Source organism: Piliocolobus tephrosceles, chromosome 7 (genome assembly GCF_002776525.5).
Source record: "Piliocolobus tephrosceles isolate RC106 chromosome 7, ASM277652v3, whole genome shotgun sequence".
In the NCBI taxonomy this organism is placed as follows: Eukaryota; Metazoa; Chordata; class Mammalia; order Primates; family Cercopithecidae; genus Piliocolobus; species Piliocolobus tephrosceles.
In genome coordinates, this window is record NC_045440.1 from 141735584 (window position 1) to 141751985 (window position 16402).

At 42.4% G+C, this 16402-nt stretch overlaps 1 protein-coding gene across 3 annotated transcripts in view; it reads right to left on the bottom strand.

The window, feature by feature from the left end:
• Positions 1-16402, bottom strand: part of FAM135B (family with sequence similarity 135 member B) — a 354745-nt gene that overhangs the window by 97600 nt on the left and 240743 nt on the right. For all 3 annotated transcript variants that reach the window (XM_026454551.1, XM_031935958.1, XM_023192766.2), the window contains exon 7: positions 12965-13091. In XM_026454551.1, coding sequence (XP_026310336.1) covers positions 12965-13091 — 127 coding nt within the window. The remainder of the gene's footprint in view (positions 1-12964; positions 13092-16402) is intronic.

Genomic DNA, 16402 nt, shown 5'->3' on the forward strand with positions numbered 1-16402 from the left:
GCTTTATCCCTCCTGCAAAGTGCCCGTGTTTCCCTATATGAACACTCACACGTGTGTGCATGTGCACACCACACTCACACGGAAATCGGCAATGCTGTCAGCACAATGCTGTTTGGTCAGTTTCTGGCTGTCCTCATCACTAGGGGAAGTCATTTAAGGAGTTTCATGGGGTTCACACCATTGCATCTTCCTTCCATGCATTGCCCCTGCTGTGTCCTCCTCTTTGGCACCTTTTTCATGGGGCCCGCTAGAAACTGAGTTTGAAAGAATCATCTCCAAGGGTGTCTGGGCCTGGCACTGGACACCTTCTATGATCTGACCCATCTCCCACTAAAGCTCACAAAGTGTACACAATCTCAAGACCATAATACAAATGTTAATGATGTCTTGCACGTCAGACACCCAGCCTTCAATAAATATGGTCCTTCCATCTAGTGTGCCTTTCCCCAGAGACCCATAGTTATAGTCAGAGTAGGTAAGACAGTGCTGAAGTAGCAAACAACCCTAAACTCTCAGTGGGTAACAACATAAAAGCTGAGTTATCACTGTGGAAAGTCAGTGTTTCAGCCCTTCCATTTTGTGATGCTGCCACCTTAACACACACCTTCTGTATTAGTCTGCTCTCATGCTGCTATAAAGAACTGCCCAAGACTGAGTAATCAAGAAAGGAAAGAGGTTTAATCGACTCCCAGTTTCAATGGCTGGGGAGGCCTCAAGAAACTTACAATCATGGCAAAACACACCTCTTCACAGGGTGACAGGAGAGAGAATGAGTGCTGAGAGAATGGGGAAGACCCTTATAAAACCATCAGCTCTCATGAGCACTCATTCACTAACACAAGAACAGTATGGAGGAAGCCGCCCCCATGGGTCAATTATCTCCACCTGGACCCGTCCTCCTGCCCCTTCCTCCCCACCCCGCCCATGGGTCAATTATCTCCAACTGGACCTGTCCTTGACACTTTGGGATTATTACAATTCAAAGTGAGGTTTGGATGCAGACACAGAACCAAACCATATCACCTTACAAAGGCACCACAGAAGGGGGTGGAGACTAGCACATAAAATATTTCTCAGGGATGAGATACGCATCCACTGGCTAGAGTCCAAACACATGGCCCCAAACCAACTATAAGAAAGGCTCAAAAATGGGTCTTCAATTGTGCATGTAAAGATCAAATGGGAACATAGCCAATCTCTGCCATCATGGTCATTCTGATCAGCCACAATCTATTTCACTCTTCTTTCCACATCTAGAGTAACCACTTTCAAGGGAAACAGCCCTAGGCTCATGAAGTCCCAGCTTCATACTGAAACTGCAGAATCCCTGAGTGATGGGTGCTGGTGTTGGCATTAGGTCTGGATGTGACTCTTTTACGTCCAACAACCTAAGACCTGTAGATATAAATTCACTACCCTTCAGAATGTACAATATTAGAAAAATAAGAGGATAACTGACAAAATTACTCCCATTAGGAGGAATGGAGAAAAGCCTGACTTGTAGCAGCCATGGGGCTACAATAGTTCTCAAATGCTGCTGGGCAGGCAAATTGAAAGCCCTCTAGCTGGAGCTGGGAACGGACTCATGGTTAGACACAAATTCTGCTACTGATTGGAATTCCTTTGTCCACGCCCCTGGACTCATGTGAGCTGTGCCCACTGGGTCTCCTTCTAAGAGGCTGTTCACCATTATTCTTATTCTTCTTGGACTGTTCTGAGGTAGACAGTGGGAACATGACACTTTGGAGACTATATGCTTTTTAAAGCCTACCTCTTGCCCTATAGCACCAGAAGCCAAAGGGTTGATAACAGTCTTAAAGAGTCAAACATTCTTGGAGTCCAAGTTGATAGTTTCTTTGACAATATAATTTTCTTCAAAAAACTGATTAGGCTGTCAATCTATTTGTTTCTGGTCTCTTCTAGTAAACACATTCAAAATTTTAAAATCTGCTTTGTTGCTTGGCTTTTCATATACAGGTTACATGAAGTTACTTTTTCAATAATTTCTAATTTATTTTATTAATTTATTATTTTTATTTTATTTTATATTTATGTATGTATTTATTTATTTTGAGATGGAGTCTCGCTCTGTCACCCAGGCTGGAGTGTAGTGGTGCGATCTCAGCTCACTGCAACCTCCGCCTACCGGGTTCAAGCAATTCTCCTGCCTCAGCCTCCCAGTGCTGCTGGGACTACAGGTGCAGGCCACCACACCCAGCTAACTTTAGTAATTTTAGTAGAGACAGGGTTTTGTCATGTTGGTCAGGCTGGTCTCAGACTCCTGAACTCAAGTGATTTGCCCACCTCAGCCTCCCAAAGTGCTGGGATTACAGGCGTGAGCCACCGCTGCTGGCCTCGAGATTCTTTTAAATGGTTAATTTGTAAACAGTAGGGACCAGGCAGACTTGTTCACCACCATCGCACTCATCCTCAGCCCTGAGAGGTTTAACGTAATCATTGTCCACAACACATGAGTGCACAATAAATGGCTTAGACTCAGCTACACTAACTGCAAAAAAGAGCAAACACTAATATAACTTTTTATTAAGGAGGCACCTATTTCTGATGACTCTGTGCTAGGTACAGAATGTGACAGATATGGCTTCCAACTTACCAGGAAGATGAAAGGAGGTGAGCAGGTGAAAAGTGACTTAAAGTGGACAAAAGACAAGTATTGGACACAGTCAGATCTGGAGTAACATCCAGCCCTGCCAGGAATCAGCTGTCTGATCCTGGCCAATTTGCTTCAGTTATTAGAGCTCTAGTTTCTTCAACTATATAATGTGAGTATATTCAGGAAGGTGTGAGGAGGCATATTAAAAATATACAGCAGAGAGCCAAACATAAATAAATGCTCACTAAATTTACCTGACATACTTATGTTACAAGGTCTATGGGTTTGTAGTGTCACCATCACAGCATCCCGGGGTGGGAGAATGGGGAAAGGAGAAAAGACAGGGTGGGGAGAAAGGGATTTCCCAAAGGGGAAATACCTTACCCTTCCTGAGTCCCACACAAATCTTATAGGTTAAGAAGATTTCATCCTCCCATCAAGAAAAGAAGAAGAAACAGGATCCGAATGGTTAGATGGCTCACTCAAGCTCTCACAGTTAATCCATGGGAAAACCCAAGCTTAGCCCTACCAGGTTTCCTTACTCCAAGGCCACTATTCTTGCTCTATGCCCTGCTTCTCTGTCACCTTGTGCTCACTCAGTATGTATCTACTTCATGTCTGTCATGCACCGTGAGCCATGCTGGGCACCAAGGACACAGTGGGGGAGTCATGGACTGCCTGGAAAGGAATTCCAGTGCTTCATTGTCACCATGTGACATCTCCATCATGCCCAGAAATACTGGTGTGGAGCAAGGATTCAGAAGGCAGACAACGTGGAACAAGGCAATTTTCAGTAATAGAAAAGGGTGGTGTACAACTTAGCAATACTGTAGACCGTTGCATTAAAGGCCCATTTTTACTGATTTATATGATTCATGAAAACGACCTGTGGAAATATGATGGGTTAATATGCAGATTGACGTAATGCACCATTTACTCAAAGCCCCCCTTAGTGTGTATATGATATAGCAACTTATATTTATCTGGCAGGATTTTATTAAATCAAACAATCATTTAAAAGATAAATTTTAAAGTTTTATAATTTTAATGGGGGAAAATGCAAAAGTGCTTGCAATCTTAATTCTTAAAATAGTAGAAGTTATGAAATACCTTTTTTAACCATAAAAGGTTTTTTCTTTAACTTGTGTTTTTATGTTTTCTTGGTAAATTATTTTTTATTTCACTTTTTAAAATTCTAGTAAAAACTTTTAATTTGAAATCTATCCTCTAAACAAAATTGTAAGTATTCAACACAGTATTTTTAATATAGGCACAATGTTGTATAGCAGATATCTAGAATTTATCTATCTCACATAAGTAAAATTTTATACTCATTGAACAGCAACCTCCCACTTTCCCCCTCACCACTGTCAACCACTATTATACTATCTTTTTCTATGAGCTTGACTATATTAGATACCTCATATGAATGGAATCCTGTAGTATTTGTTGTTCTGTGACTAGTTGATGTCACTGAGCATAGTCCTAAAATTCATATGGAACTACAAATGATCTCAAATAGCCAAAGCAAACTTGAGAAAGAAGTACAAAGCTGCAGGCATCACATTTCCTGATTTCAAAATATATTGCAGAGCTATAGTAATTAAAACATATGGTAAAGGTATAAAAGCAATATATAGACCAACTGAATCAAACTACAAGCCCATCCAAACTCACCAAATTGTACACGCTAAATACGTACAGGTTTTATGTCACTCATACCTCAGTAAAGTGGTTTTAACATAATAGTAGAAAACTAAGAAATGAACCAACTCATATACAGTCAACTGATCTTGGATAAGGTGTTAAGAGCACACAATGGGGAAATGACAGCCTTCGCAACAAATGATGATGGGAAAACTGGATAGCCACACACAGAAGAATGACATTGGACCAATATCTTAGACCATATACAAAAATCAACTCAAATGGATTAAACACTTAAACGTCAGACCCCAAACTGTAAAACTCCTAGAAGAAAACATAACGGGAATGCTTCAAGACATTAATCTTGGCAATGATTTCTTGGATATGACACCAAATGAACAGCAAAGAAAGCAAAAATAGATGACCAGGACTACACAAAACTAAGAAGTGTCTGCACTGTAAAGGAAACAACCAACAGAGTGAAAATGCAACCTGAAGAATAGAAGAAAAATATTTGCAAAGCATATATCCAATAAGGGGTTAATATCCAAAAAACATAAGGAACTCCTATAATTCAACAACAACAATAACAACAACAAATAAATAAATAAACTTGATTTTTAAAATTGGCAAAGGACTTGAATAGTCATTTATCCAAAGAAGACATACAAGTGGCAAATGGGCATATGAAATGATACTCAGCATCACTAATTATTAAGAAAATGCAAATAAAAAACAAAATGAGATATCACTTCACACCTCATTGTCACCACGTGACATCTCTCATCATGCCCACCAATACCGGTGAGGAGCAAGGCATCAGAAGGCTGATGAGACGGAACAAAGCAATTTTCAGTAATAAAAAGGATGGTGTATAAGTAAGCAATACTGTTGACTTTTGCATTAAAAGAGTTAAATGAATTAAACTTGTCAACAGTTATCTTGTAAAAGAAAGATAAGTGTTGACAACAGTATGAAAGATAAGTGTTGACAAGAACATGGAGAAACTTGAATCGTTGTACAACATTGATAGAAATGTAGAATAGTGCAGCCACTATGAAAAACAATATGGTGGCTTCTCAAAATGCTAAAAATATAATTATTATGTGATCCAGAAATCCAATTTCTGAATATATATCCAAAACATTTGAAATCAGAATCTCCAAGAGAAATCTGCACTCACTTGTTCATTGCAGCGTCATTCACAATAGCTAAGATATGGAAACAACTTACATGTCTATCAATGAATGAATGGATGAAGAAAAATGTATCTGTATACACATACACACTGGAATATCATTCTGTCTTAATAAAGAATGAAATCCTGCCACATGTAACCACAGGGATGAGCCTGAAAGACATTTTTTTTCTGGTAACTTTGGTCCTTCTCTAGGTAGTTAACCTTAAAGCATATTATTCACAAATGTCAAACAGCGGTACCTCTTGCATTCAGCTACTTTATCGGTGTACAAATGTCCTTGTGGCACACTCCGTGTGCAGGAAGACATGCTGCCACAATGAGTGTTAGCATAGCCTGGGGCCAGAGAGGACTGAGTTCTAGGTTCACATCTTCAAGTCTTGGGGAAGTCCCTAGGCTCACTGGGCTCAATTTTTCTATGTCTATAATCAAGAGATGATAATGAGGGATAATAATAATTGCTCTCAGAACTGAATTATGACTTTTGTGGGCCCCAGGCACCTTTGCCTTCATAGGCCTTCTTCATCCATAAAACAAGTATTTAAAATTACAGTTTTGCACCTGTTTGTATGAAGGTGAATATAATTCAGACTGGATCACAGTCCTTATTATTTTCTGATTTTAAAAGAAATTAAAACATTCCTTTGGTCCTTAAAAAGTACTGTAGACCCTAGCTAGTACTGTAGACCTGGCTACATCTACTGTGGCCACTTATTGTAGATATAAGAAGATATAAGTCTCTATCTCCTCACCTCACTGATTCAGCACTAACTGAGCACCCACAATATGTCAGAAACTAATGGGCACTGAGGGCTCTAGAAATGAATATGCTACACCAGGCTCAGGTGAAGACTGCCATTTCCGTTGCTGCATCACGAACCCCTTACACAGTGCCTGGGACAGAGTTAATGCTTGATTAATGTTTGATTAGTGAATAAACCAATGGCAGCATCTTTGCTCAAAGAGATGTCACTGTCCAGAGACAACATAATGACATGTTTAATGATAATTATGCATGTCTGTGTCTTACATATGTGACTCTACGTCCTCATGAAAAGAATATGAGGGTGTTCACAATAACAAGCAAGGGCATATTCAAAGCAAGGGCAAAGTGCAAAGAATCCAATAGAAATGGGTATAAGAGAATAAAAAGAAGAGCCTATGTAGGAGAAATAAGATTTCTGCCTGAGAGGCAGCTCTGTGCCTCAGTTCCCCCTCCCCACCCTGCCCTGCCAGACACACACCTCCCATCAGAGGAGAAGGGGTTGTCACGGCACAAGGCTCGGCATGGAAGGAGCCTTATAAAGCTAAGCACATCCTCTTGTCCAGTGTGAGCATTACTCACTTTGAGGAAGATATTGTTCTACAATTCTCTGCAATTCGACTTAAAGACAGCTTCAGAGTGGCAACCTTGTACGTTTTCTCAATGACATGCATTCCTCTGTCTGGGAAACCATCTTCAAAGTAAAACAAAGGAAGGGGGATTTCACTTTGTTGGCCAGCACACTCATCTCAGAGAAAGCTGCTCCAGCAGAACACCCTCCCCGCAGGGCCGAACTTATGATCTCCACGGGTGAGCCAAGGAACTGGGAGGCTCAGTGTGCAGGCTGGAAACAGGCCTGTTGGGAAAGTCAAATGCCTGACACTCTAAGTGCTTTTGTTCTTCTGCGTTCAGATGTTCTCAGATTCCAAGGCATCCAACACTCATTTACTCAACAAAGGCTTCGTGGCCATGAGTCATGTGCCAGGCATACATAGGTAAATAAATCCGAAACACACCCTGCTCTGGTGGAGCTTAGAGTCTAGAGTCCCACTTCTGGATATATATCCAAAATATCTGAAATCAGGATTTCCAAGGGAATTCGACACTTCCATGTTCATTGGCACATTATTCACAAAAGCCAAAATAGGGAAACAACTTAAATGCTCATCAATGAATAAATGGATAAAGAACACACACACACGCGCGCACGCACACACACACACATACACACATCCCCACATACACACTAGAATATTATCATGTCCTTCCAAAGAAGGACAAAAGGTATCACAACCTTCTTTGGTTAAACATTCACATCATGGTTAATGATGGGGATGAGGAGATGGCATCAGGCTCACTGATTTAAAACTACAGCTTGGTCCCAGCTCAGCTGTGTGGCTGCAGTAACATACTTAACCTCTCCCAGTTTCAATGTTTTCATTTGTAAAAGAAAATATGAAAGGGCCATTCTGTGAATTGAAGGAGTCCGTGCACATAAGTGGCTTACCAGCATATTTGATGTAAAGTAGATGCTCAAAAACATGATTTGAAATGATCAGTAACACACTTTTCACACTATTGTGAAATGTGTAATTTTCTATTATTCCTTTGTTTCATGTACAACATGGTGAATGACTCACAAGATCCATTAAGGGTTGGCACTGAGTTTTTATTCATTGTCTTAGCCCCTGTAGCTCATAGATCCTAGCACACAGTAGGCGCTAAATAAATGGCTGATGAATAAATGAGCGCGTGTACTAAAGCCCCTGCCCAAGGAAATGGAGGTCTGAAGACAAAGAAATCTCCCTAAAGTCCGTGTCTCCCCACTAGGCTGCCATTCCTCCCTTGGATGAACGAACAGCCCTCCTTATGTCAGTGAAAAGAAAAGGGGTGTGCAGCCTTCCTTGGGGAAGAACAGGTTGCACCTCACTCTGAATAACTGGATCCTTGGTTTTTTTTTTTTTTTTTTTTTTTTTTTTTGGAGACAGAATTTCACTCTGTCACCCAGGCTAGAGTTCAGTGGTACGATCTCGGCTCACTGCAACCTCCGCCTCCAGGGTTCAAGTGATTCTCCTGCCTCAGCCTCCTGAATAGCTGGGATTACAGATGCCCACTAACACACTCAGCTAATTTTTGTATTTTTAGTAGAGACAGGGTTTCTCCATGTTGGCCAGGCTGGTCTTGAACTCCTGGCCTTAGGTGATCTGCCTGCCTCGGCCTCCCAAAGTGCTGGGACTACAGGCGTGAGCCACCACACCCAGCCTGAATCCTTGATCTTTAATGACAGTCTGTCAGAGCCTGAGCATTCGCCAGCTGTGATGGCTGTTTATGTCTCAACCTGGTCAGGTCACAAAACCCAGGTATTCGGCCCAACATTATAGATGTTTCTGTGAAGGTATCTTTTAGAGGAAATTAATATTTAAATCATTAGACTTTGAGTACAGCAGATAACCCTCGGTCGTATGGGTGGGCCCTGTTCAGTCAGTTGAAGACCTTTCAGTAGAAAAAGACTGACTTTCCCCGAAGAAAAAGAAATTCTGCCAGCAGACTACATTCAGACTTGGATGGCAACTCTTCCCTGGGTCTCCAGCCTGCCAGCCTACCCTGCAGACTTTAGACGTGCCAGCCTCCACAAGTGCGTGACCCAATTTCTTAAAATCTTAAAATATACACGCACAAACACATTCACACACACGTACAACTTATTGGTTCTGTTACTCGGGAGAAAGTAACACGAGCATGTGCCAACTGCCCCCAACTGGACCAGGCAGTGTCAGGGATATCACAGTAAAAACAGCACACAAAGGGCTAAAGGAGGCCTCCGGGATGATCATATCCAATTCTCTCTCTATACCTTGAGAAACTGAGACCCAGAAAGGGTAGGTGCCTGGCTCAATGTCACACAGCAGGTTGGCACTGAGGAAAACCACATGGCAGACTCTTCACTCAATGTCTCACCACAAGGCTGCATTGGAGCTCTTGGAGTAACATTCGATTTAATTATGTGGATAAATAACAGAAAAAATAATATCAGCAGGAGGTTTTTACTGGGCATGTTTGCGTCAGGCTGTATGCGCAAGGCCTTTATAGGCTTATTTCATTTAATCTTCTCAGCACCCTGTGAGCCAGGCATTAGTTAGTATCTCCTTTGACAGATAAGCCATGAGTCAAAGAGGGTAAATAATTCCCCTAGCGTGAAGCTGCTGGTTTCAGATGCAGAGGGAATATAAGTACTTGCTCCACCCACTCTAAATGTGGAATGTCTAGATGTCAAAGGTGCTGCAGGAAAGAACAGAGGCCACGAGGGGAGAGGGGCCAGGGCTAATGAGAAAAAGATACGGCCTGTCGCAGCAACCCTCACCTCCCTGTGATTTTTTATGCCAACCAGCTCGTTTTGCTATGAAACTCCAGTTTTGCAAATGTCTCTGCAAGGAAAGGCTTATTTTGAAGGGAGCACCTGTTCTCTAATCCTTCCAGCTGATGCTGCAATCTGTGCGGATTCCAGTGTTATTTGTTAATGTGCTGGGCTTCTCAGGGATTTGGATACACAGCTCCCAGGGGAGGTGGAAGGAGTGGATTTTATTCTTTGCTTGGCAGCACTTCTCTGGTGGGAAGGCACAGGGTGGGTGCACAGCACTGAATCTGCATAATTGGATGGGAATCAAATGGAAAATGCACAGGAAAAGAATCAAGTCCTGAAAATAACCCATTGAGCTCAACTCCGTGAGCAAGTTCAAAGCTAAGCACTCACAAATAAACCATTTTATCTGACTCTGGTAAAAGACAGGGATGTCTGCTTTGACACACATCCCCAAAAATAGCCAAGAAGAGAAATAAAAAGAAATGTTATACTGTATCAAGGGCCTAAGTCTATCTCTGTGGTGTTTTTACACACATTAACTTCTGAAATCCTCCCTAGAAGGTAGAGTGATCCCATTTCACAGTTAAGAAAACTAAGTTTCCACAAGAGTGAATGAGTTCCCCCAAGTCACATAGCATTTACCATAGCAGGCATTTGTAACCAGAGTCTGCTTTCTACCATATCGTGACAGTCTCAGAGATAGAAATTTAGCTGGGCCATGCTCAGATGTGTCATCTGTAATAGAGTCTGGTGGACTGAAACAGTCTATCATGTGTCCCATTCCATCCCATCCCATCCCAGGTCTAACGTTCTGAGCTGGGCACGCACACATCAGCGGAGATGCCCCTCGTTCCACAGCCGCCTCCTGCAGCCTGTTACTGGCCCCTGCCGTGTGAAGCAATGGATGGTCTGTGTGGCCTCAGTGTCTTGCCGCTCAGCTTCCTACATGAACATGATTCACACATTTGTATCATTCATTCCCCACACTTTTATTGAGCACTAAGTATGGTGGGCATGGTGTTGGCCCTAGGGATGAGGAGCTGAATGAGGAGGTTTCTATTCCCAGCCACTCAGAGCCCAGTGGAGGAGGGACAGAAATGCCTAGAGAATTGAAGAGAAAGTATTTCTTTTTTAAAAATCAGAGAGTACTTTCACATTAGCGGTGGCATCTAACAAGGCCTTGGAGGGTGTGCAGGGAGTTGCACATCAGAGTCCTTCAGGACAGAAACCTTCTTGTAATCATCTTCATAAGCCCCTGTGGCAGCCTCAGCAAAGGCCCTTCCTTGGCTTGGGAGATGAGTGTTGAAAGTGTTTCGAATTGATCTGTGACCAATGACATCCCCTAACGCCCCAGGCCACATTCCCTGGAAAACAGAGTTTGAGTGGATGATTTTCAGGCAGTAGATTACTGAGGTTTTGAGGGCCAGCCCTGGCTCTGAGGCTCTTCAGTCTCCACATGGGGTCTACTGAAACTCTAGGTGCCAGCCCACATGGGGGCTGAAGGAAGGAAGGCTGGATATAGGGAGAAGCTGAACTGTGATTTAGTCACTGCAAAGGCTTCAGCCGACCATGGGGAGCTCTGCCTCAGTGATGGTCCTGGTGCAAAAGACCCGCAGCAGGGATAGTCCAACGACATGCTACAGGGCTCACTGGTTTCCACTCGTTTTCTTACTCATTCAGTTTCTATCTGCTGGGCCCTACATCAGCGCTAAGGATGTCAGGTTCTGAGAAGCTCAGTGGTTGACTGAAGTTCTGTATCTACAAGTCACTGGAGTCTACCCTGGAACTGGTCTTATTTGGCTCTAAAATCTGCTCCTTCCATCGCATAGAACCCCTTTCTGGCTTCAGGTCCTCTCAGCAGGCTCTTGACAACTCTTTTCTTTGCTTCTCAGGACCATAAAATCGTGTGACACAGCAGCTTGGACCAGATGAAGACATGACTTGGGCAGTTTTTGCCACCAGACCTCCTGGCTGGGTCTCAGAGCTAGCAAAGATGATATCACGGGGGAGCCAGCTGAATGCACTACCTAATATTCTGAACAGTCTGTGCACAGAGCCTGACTGTCTACGAGGATAGAGCACCTCTTTTGTGGGGCTGACTGGGCATGGACAGTTTATCACACTTATAATGTGGGCTACTCAGAAATTAGGAGTGATGGTTACTGTTAGTGTGATGGTTACTTTTATGTGTCAATTTACTTGGACCACAAGGCACCCAGATGTTTGGTCAAACATTATTCTGGGGAAGCCTGTGAGGGTATGTCTGGATGAACTGGTCAGTTGAATAAAACAGATAGCCCTCTCCAACATGAACGGGCCTCACCCCATCCACTGAGGGCCTGAGTAGAACGAAAAGACTGAGTAAGAGAAAACTGTCTCTTATTTATTGTCTTTGATCTGGGACATCAGTTTTCTCCTGCCTTTGGACTTGGACTTGGAATGGGCCTTATAACACTAGCTTTCCTGGTTCTGAGGCCTTTAGCCTTGCACTGGAATGATACCATCTGCACTCTTGGGTCTCCAGCTTGCTGACTGAAGATTTCGGGGCGTCTCAGCCTTCAAAATCATGTGAATCAATTACTTATGATAAATTTCTCTCTCTCTCTGTGTGTGTGTGTGTGTGTGTGTGTGTGTGTGTGTGTGTGTGTGTGTGTGTGTGTATCCTATGGGCTGTATTGGTCCTGTTTCTCTGGAGAATCCTGAACAATACAGGCTGGTTATTTATGAGTAGGCCACTAATAAAAACACAGCACACGCTGGCTCAGGAGAAATATGAGCAGAATTATACCCTGTGTAGTTAAAGCGCTGCACATCACAGAAGAGTAAGTGATGTTTCTTGGGATAAAAGAACAAGGAGAAGGACAGGATATGTATAGTCAGCAGCTAGTGAGTACTGGATACCGGGCTAGGAACTTTACATTCATTACAACATTTGGGTACATATAACACTTCATGAGATTATTAGCTATTGGGGCGCCCACTCTACAGGTGGGAAAACTGATGTTCAGAGAGTGCACAAATGAAAGTGGGAGCCAGGTTTTGAAGGCAGGCATGGCTTTCAATGTTATCACATAGTCTGAGTGGCCCCCTCACAGCACAGCCTCCTGACCGACAGAGAACCACATTCTTCCAAGAGACCACATATAAGAAGTATCATATGAAGACCATACTCCTTGTATCTATCCCAGGGCTTGGCCTTAGAAATATTCCTGATAGAGCTTGTAGTGATAAAAAGAAGAGGTGGGAAGATGGTGAAACGAAGGGTTAAATTAGCAAAAATCTCTGAAGGGGATGTTTCAAAGAAGCATGAATCTCACAGAACATACACTCTGCAAAGTAAAGTTTGAAAGTTTTGAAGCAACTGCCCCACGCAGGCCTTACCTCTGAGGAAGTCGGCTTGCAGTATCCAGCTCCAAAGACCAAGTTTTCCAGAGAAATGATAGACTGTTCTTGTCCGGTGTCTGGGCCACCTTTACCAAGCCAGGAGCCTCTTCCTGGACGAGTAAAACTAAATGAAAGATAATTGAAAGGGTGAAAAAGGAGGTAAAGAAAGTGATGGTGCCATTAACTCAGCCCCTTTGAGGGGTGTTCCTGTGAAGCCTTTGGGATAAGTCATTTAGGAGTAGTTCACCCCCAGGAGGTGTTTGAATGTGACATTTGTGGATGTCTTGATAATAAAGAGGGTATAACTGGCATGTAAGCTTGAAAGTCAAAGATGATACACATCCTACAATGTGTGCATGCAAATGCCCACCCTGAATACCAACAACATACCTGTAAGAAACACTGAAGCAGAGCTCCAAGCTTATATCACTAGAGGGGAAGGTGGCATGGGCTCCGGAAGTTTCAGGGACAACTCTGACCGGACAAGGTCTGAGTCCTGTCACTCACTGCTCCTTCCACCCCCTCGCACCACTCCCTGGACCTCTTTTCTTCTGTGGAAAAGCATAAACCATCTTCCTCCATGATCCACACAAGAGTCTAATACGATGTCAAAGACTGTCATAAGCCAGAAAGCACTCGCTGTGTCAATGCTAATTGGGAAGACCATAACCTGCTCAGCTCACAAATGTGCAGTTCCTGCCCAGCTCTGCAATCCAAAGATTAATGGACATGTGATGGCAATGATCAATGTCAGGATCAAAGGAGATTAGGAAAAGATGTGTGATTATTCAAATTTATCATATTTGAGTTTATGATCATCTTCCTCTATCTTTACCTGTTTGATTTTCATCAATTGATATACCAGTAATGTTTACTCATTCACGTATTCTTTTTTAGATCTCTTCTATTCAATTTCTTTTCTAATGGATGTTTTGTCATATTGTGGATACCATATTCTAGGCAGGTTTTAGTCCCTCAGTAAAATTTAAAGTCTCTGATGGCAAAGAGAGTCTTGACAATAAATAGCCCCAGGTGATATCTTCACCATCTTCACTATGAGTGCTTAAGAAACATTTGTGGAAGGGCTTAATCCAAGAGATCCAGGTTCCTGCTTAAAATATTGACAGGAAAATAAATTTAGCATTATATTTCTGTTTAATTCATTTATTCAAATATTTATTAGGCCCATACCATATGCCAGGCAGCGGGTTAGGTGCTAGGATGATAAGATGATTAAGGCACAGCCTTCACCTTAAAGACATTTGTCTAGAGAGCAAAGGAAACCAATAGATGTAATACAATGCAGGAAAACTCAGGCCAGTGTGTGCAGGAGAGCAATTTCTGAGGCAAACGAGGTGAAAAGAATACCATTCAGGACATAGGCATGGGCAAGGACTTCATGTCTAAAACACCAAAAGCAACGGCAACAAAAGCCAAAATTGACAAATGGGATCTAATTAAATGAAAGAGCTTCTGCACAGCAAAAGAAACTACCATCAGAGTGAACAGGCAACCTACAGAATGGGAGAACATTTTTGCAATCTACTCATCTGACAAAGGGCTAATATTCAGAATCTACAAAGAACTCAAACAAATATACAAGAAAAAAACAAACAACCCCATCAAAAAGTGGGCAAGGGATATGAACAGATATTTCTCAAAAGAAAACATGCATACAGCCAACAGACACACGAAAAAATGCTTGTCATCACTGGCCATCAGAGAAATGCAAATCAAAACCACAATGAGATACTGTCTCACACCAAGTTAGAATGGCAATCATTAAAAAGTCAGGAAACAACAGGTGCTGGAGAGGATGTGGAGAAATAGGAACACTTTTACACTGTTGGTGGGATTGTAAACTAGTTCAACCATTATGGAAAACAGTATGGCGATTCCTCAAGAATCTAGAACTAGAAGTACCATATGACCCAGCCATGCCATTACTGGGTATATACCCAAAGGATTATAAATCATGCTGCTATAAAGATACATGCACATGTATGTTCATTGCAGCACTATTCACAATAGCAAAGACTTGGAACCAACCCAAATGTCCATCAGTGACAGACTGGATTAAGAAAATGTGGCACATATATACCATGGAATACTATGCAGCCATAAAAAAGGGTGAGTTTGTGTCCTTTGTAGGGACATGGATGCAGCTGGAAACCACCATTCTCAGCAAACTATCGCAAGAACAGAAAACCAAACACCGCATGTTCTCACTCATAGGTGGGAACTGAACAATGAGATCACTTGGACTTGGGAAGGGGAACATCACACACTGGGGCCTATTATGGGGAGGGGGGAGGAGGGAGGGATTGCATTGGGAGTTATACGTGATGTAAATGATGAGTTGATGGGTGCTGACGAGTTGATGGGTGCAGCACACCAACATGGCCCAAGTATACATATGTAACAAACCTGCATGTTATGCACATGTACCCTAGAACTTAAAGTATAATCATAATAGAAAAAAGAGAATGTGTCTAGAGATGATCCTCAGAGTATGGCCAATCAGTGAGGGGAAAATAAAGCCAGCCTCTCAGGGTTCAACTCCCTAAAGGCTGTGTGACCTAAGGCAAGTTTTTAATCTCCCTACCTCTGCTGCTTCCTGTCAGAAGGTTTGAGACCAGCACCCTAGCCATTTGGTGGTTGTGGGGGTCGCATGGGATAAGCTAGGGGCAGCTTCCAGTACAGGGTCTGGCAAGCAGCAAGGCTTCCATCAATGCTAGGAGCTATCTGTTGCTAATACCACACATATAATAAAATAGAATCATTGCTCTGATTTCTTTTGAATTGCAAGTTGAAGAAACTCTATAATTTACCTGGAAGATGGATAAAAGGAACATTCCAGAAGAAAAGTAGAAAGTGTGTATGTGGATACTCCTGGCACATTCACTGGACAGACTGCAGATTAATTACTAAAATAACTTGTTATTTACTTAAGGGTGGTCTTAATTAGCTTTTCTGGTGGATCTGAATCCCTCAAGTGAAATCCAATCATATCCATTTGGGAGTTAAAAATGGATTCTTTGCTTCAGCTTGTTTTAGTGAAGGCTAAGGGGTTTTGGAGGTTAAATGTTAATTTCACACCTGTTTCATGATAATTGGATTTAACTGCTTTTCTGGAAAAGTTAGTTCTTGCCCTATTTGACAGGCATTTCCCACAAGCTTAAAGGGTTCCCTTTATTTCCAGCTGCTGTGATCCAACTGATAGAAGTTCTTCCTGCAAAATCCAGAAGACAGAAGACAGTTCTATTTTTACCCCCATCCCTGGAGAAATCTAGCCCTTACTGTGAATTTCTATCTGTGTTTCACTCCACCAAGGTTGCTGCAGACAAACTTGCAAGACTTTTTCTGTCGGAAGGTTAAACATTTTACTAAGATTTCTGATTCCCAAATTCTCATTAGGATAGTATCAGGGACCCC